The sequence below is a fragment of the Dipteris shenzhenensis genome, chromosome 16, assembly GCF_047967505.1.
Source record: "Dipteris shenzhenensis isolate YYH24624 ecotype China chromosome 16, Dip_SZ_1.0, whole genome shotgun sequence".
NCBI classification, from domain to species: domain Eukaryota; kingdom Viridiplantae; phylum Streptophyta; class Polypodiopsida; order Gleicheniales; family Dipteridaceae; genus Dipteris; species Dipteris shenzhenensis.
Genome location: NC_141611.1, coordinates 54,690,245 through 54,694,740, shown reverse-complemented (window position 1 = coordinate 54,694,740; position 4,496 = coordinate 54,690,245). Strand labels below are relative to the sequence as shown.

The 4,496-nt window shown below is 42.6% G+C and overlaps 1 protein-coding gene across 1 annotated transcript; it reads left to right on the top strand.

Moving 5' to 3' along the window:
• Positions 1-435: 435 nt before the first annotated feature.
• Positions 436-4,098, top strand: LOC147893142 (uncharacterized). Its single transcript, XM_087387185.1, has 3 exons — positions 436-790; positions 3,038-3,592; positions 3,806-4,098. The coding sequence occupies exons 1-3, from the start codon at positions 578-580 to the stop codon at positions 4,022-4,024; spliced, it is 987 nt and encodes a 328-aa protein (XP_087243311.1). The 5' UTR covers positions 436-577; the 3' UTR covers positions 4,025-4,098.
• The last annotated feature ends 398 nt before the right edge of the window (positions 4,099-4,496 follow it).

Sequence of the window (4,496 nt, the reverse complement as noted above, 5' to 3'; positions counted from 1 at the left end):
TCCTAGCCTCTGAAATCGAATCCCATCAGTGGTAGAGATCCACCGTGAGTAGGAGCCTCCAATGTTTGTTTTGTTCACATGGGCTACCAGTAGAGATCCCCAAGAGAGAGAGGCATTCATTGATTGGTGTTGGCAACGGGTTGTGAACCATCGAATGGAGGTCAAATAGAGGTTTGGAGGGCCTCTTTTGGCACCTCCGTTTAGAGCCAAAACAGCAATTTGACCTCTGTGCGGCCATGCATGTGGCGGCGCTCTAAGGGTGTTAACAGACAAAGAGCACGTGGGCATGCAGAGGGATGATATGGACGGGCAAGGTTGAGCGTCGTCCAAGTCGAGCCGAGGATCTAGATGGAGTGAAGAGAGAGAGAGAGAGAGAGAGAGAGAGTGAGAGTGAATAGGCCAAGGAAGGAGATGGATGGAGATGCAAATGTAAAAATTAAATAAAATGTAAGAAGAAAGTGGGGTGGGTTCTAGACTTCTCGATTGGGTGAGTGAAAATACGAGGCAGACACAGAGCTCTTGTTTGTGCTCTGTGACTGTTGAGAGAATTAGGGCAAACCCAGCCATTGCCCTTGCCATGGCTGCCGCCCTCTCCGCTGCTTCTGCTTCTGCTTCTGCTTCTGGTACCTCTAGCATCTCCGTCCCTCCCCCCTCTCGATTGCTCTCCCCTCGTTGCTTCGCCGTGCGCATGCCCTTCGTCTCCAGCACTCCCAGATTGGTTTACAGTGCCGTTCAGGCCCGTCGCCATCGGTTGTTCGTCACACAGCAGACTCCCCAGACAAAGGCTCAGGTTCTCTCCTCTAGTACATCAATCTTGTGGCCTTTCTAGATTAGGCGCTCTATCTAGAAAAGTTTTTCTCAAAAGGACCTACTGTGTTGCGAGGCAAAGGGGCGGCAGGGGGATTTGTGAAGGGGAGGGGAGGAGAGAGAGAGAGAGAGAGAGAGAGAGAGAGAGAGGCTAACTTAGATAGCTTTAAACGCCGCAGTTCATGGCTTATTGATGTAGGTGACGGCTAGAATCATGAGAGCTTCCGCGCTGATAGAAAGCTTTAGACGCCGCATTGAAATGTCTGAGTATAAGGGAAGGTTTCGGAGTGTCTTCACGCCGAGCCAGCTCCATCGTAAAAATACCTGGATAAAGCTCAAATAAAAATTCGTTTTAGAAACTATTTTGTTACAATATGCTTTTCAGCTTCAAAGTACATGGCTCTTAAGTTTGGACCTTTGACGCAAGAGTAAACATCAGACTTCTATGCTTACAAGTCAAAAATTTGCACAGCTTTAAACTCCACAACCTGGCATTGACTCTTAGAATATCTGACTGTTGTCTATGCGAATATTATAAGATAATAAAAATATCGCTTGAGCGTGCCTCCCATAATAAGAGCCCCTCGAACGCAATGTGGGCTGACAGACAACAGACAACACGTGAGTATTCATTTTATCGAAAGAGGGCGTCATTGAAGGTTATGGACTTAATCAAATATGTCATGCACTTTGGTAGGCTCCACTATCCTTGTTGTGCTCGTTAATGTGGATCAAGTTGTAGTTTTATGCTAGCTATGACTTGCTTGGATGGCAAGGTTTGACTTTGACATTACATGACAGATGCAGAGTCACATTTCTTCTAGTAAAAACCCAGCTGTAATCTTGAAACTAAGCTCACTATTAGTTCTGCATTTTCCACTCACTGAGCTTTATAAGGCTTTGCCTTGTATCCCAGGGACTATTTGCCGTATCCCTTGTTATATTGTCAGGTTTTGGTGTCCCTTGTTATATTGTCAGGTTTTGCAGATAAGCCCCTACAGAGTTGCTTAGATGTTAGTTAAGGTCTCAAGAAATGTGCATAAAATATGTGGTCTTGGAACGTAAAGCATTTTCTGTCAGAGATAGTGGTATTGAAGACCGAAGTGGCACTGTTATACTTCATCTTTACTAGAAGACAGAGAGCTGGACGCTCTGATTGAATTTGGTAGGTGGGATTTGTGTGGGGGTGGTTCTTCTATGGTGCTATTTGGTGTCTAGATTCCAAGTGAGGAAATACTTAACCTAAGTGGGATTTAGATGCTCGTCTGGGAGAGACTAAAATGACATCGTTTAGTCTTCACAAGCAGTTGTAGCTTGAATGAAGAGATTTTGGACTTCTTTTTTATTAGCCTTCTCCCTGAGTGCTAGCCTTTTGTCATGGCTGAGTCTGCCCTTCTCCTCCGGGGTACCTACAGAACCTCAGCACAAAGACTTTGTATAAAATGGATGCTCAAGTATGTGTGGGCGTGTGGATTTGTATGTGTGAGAGCATATGTTTATACTGTGGTCTACACCCACTGTTGGGCGTTGATGATGTTAGTGGGGACGTCATAGTAGCTAGTCCTTGCTATGTGTGATGGAGTTTATGGTTTTCAACCTTATGAGTGACTATCATGAGATTGAAGCTGCACTATGTTGTGTTTTAAGAGGATGAGTTTGGGCATGTTCCTGGATTCATATAGATATATAACTTTCAAATTGTTACTGTGGTTTGGGAGGTATGATTTATTGTTAATCTTCATCTAGAATGCACACCCTTGATCTTTGCTGGCACCACTGGTTTTTTTTTGTTTGAATTGGTCTTCTATGCTTCTATATAGGAGTTGGACTCGAGAAACTCAATCTGTATTATGATTTTTTACTTTTATTTAAAAGAGGGGTTATTTTGAATATGAATGTATAGATTGTTTTTTTTTTTAAAATCCAGTCTAGTGAAGGTATATTAATGTGAAGAGTGGTGGGAGGGTCATGAGTTTGTATGTGTATAGTTATAACTGTGTGATCCTTTAGTAATGCTGCCTATAAAGGTTTGCTTGTCAGGAGCTAAATAAGCAGGAAGATAGAGATTGAGGTATTTGTGATTTCTGGACATTTCTGAGGAAGAAGGATTGCTGCGTTTAATTTTGAAAATGTAAAAAGTGGTGGGATGGTTCATGAAATATCAGTGTAGCAGTATCATCGTCCAATGTCAGTGTTACTTATAGAGAAAATTCTTTGGATTCTTTGTCAGGAAGTAAATGAGCAAGAGGGGACTGCAGAAAGTGACTCGGATGAGTTTGATGAGACAGGTGACTCCGATTTGGATAGTGATAGTGATGGAGCTGTCTCTGAAGAGTCTTCAGTGGCCAGTGTGGAGTCCTTGCTGAAGGACTACAGAGAGGCATTATCGAATGATCAAGAGGCTTCTTTGTCTGAGATTGAGTCAAAGCTTAAATCCATTGAGGCTGAGCGGGCTGCATTTGCAAAGCAAGTTTCCAGTCTAAATGGTGAGGTTTCAGCGGCAAAGGAGCGGCTTCTTCGTTTGAATGCAGACTTTGAGAATTTCAGGAAGAGATCTGAGAAGGAAAGAATTAATGTGAGTACCAATGTGAAGGGAGATGTAGTCAAGAGTTTGCTACCCATGGTTGACAATTTTGAAAGAGCAAAAACTCAAATAAAAACAGAAACAGAAGGTGAACAGCGAATTGACAGCAGCTATCAGGGCATCTACAAGCAGTTTGTTGAGATTATGAAGGGGTTGGGTGTTTCTGTGGTGGAAACTGTTGGCAAAGAATTTGATCCAAATGTAAGTTTTTAAAGTGTCTTTTTTCAAAGCAAGCTTTCGGTTGCTTCTCACTGTTTGTATAGTGGCACCGTGGCAATAATTTGTACTTTCAGTGTAAGGATCACAAGGTGGTTGAGAAGTATCTGATTTTTGTTTCTGAAGCTGTACAATCTTGCTGATTAAGGACATTGATGTTCTTGGTGGATCTTTGTGGTTTACTCAAATATTATGCAGATACATGAGGCCATCATGCGGGAGGAATCCTCACAGTATACCGAAGGTGTGGTAATCGAGGAATTTAGGCGAGGATTCGTACTGGGAGATAAACTCCTACGTCCCTCAATGGTAAAAGTATCTTCCGGTCCACCTGCTGCAGCTGCCCCAGAACCAGCTGCTGAAAGCGAAGGTGGGTCTGAAGTGGAGGAGAAAGTAGAGTCGTCTCAACTTCCTTAAACTGTTCCCTTTTTGGCATGTGATGTTCTCTTCGTGCCTCATTTTACTTCCTTCTTCAAATTTGAGTACTTGCCTATTTTGTAGAAAGATGATTTGCTACTTTATGTAGCTATTGTAGAGTTGACATATGTTAGTGCGGAGCTCTCATAAAAAAGCAATACAAGGGTTCCCTTTTAGGGACAGATCTTTATGAAAGCTTTCCATTGCAAGTGTCAAATTGTAATATGGCCGTACTTTTACGAAGGACTTATTGAGGACTAAGCTTCTCACTTAGAAATGAGTGGATTCTGAAACATAAGTTCTGCTCGATACGTGGTTTGTAGCAATGTATTAGAACCATGGCAGAAGCGGGGATGATTTTGTTATTCAAATATTTATTTTCATGATAAACTCTTGTTTTTGTGTCTTGAGCCCTTCCCTGCACAAGCAGATGAATAATGTTTTACCTTGTTCTTTGCATTCCATGTGGAGC

Coding starts and splice junctions, on each gene's coding strand:
- LOC147893142 (XM_087387185.1), top strand. CDS start 578: ATGGCTGCCGCCCTCTCCGCTGCTTCTGCTTCTGCTTCTGCTTCTGGT. Junction 791..3,037: donor CTCCCCAGACAAAGGCTCAG/GTTCTCTCCTCT, acceptor ATTCTTTGTCAG/GAAGTAAATGAGCAAGAGGG. Junction 3,593..3,805: donor GCAAAGAATTTGATCCAAAT/GTAAGTTTTTAA, acceptor AATATTATGCAG/ATACATGAGGCCATCATGCG.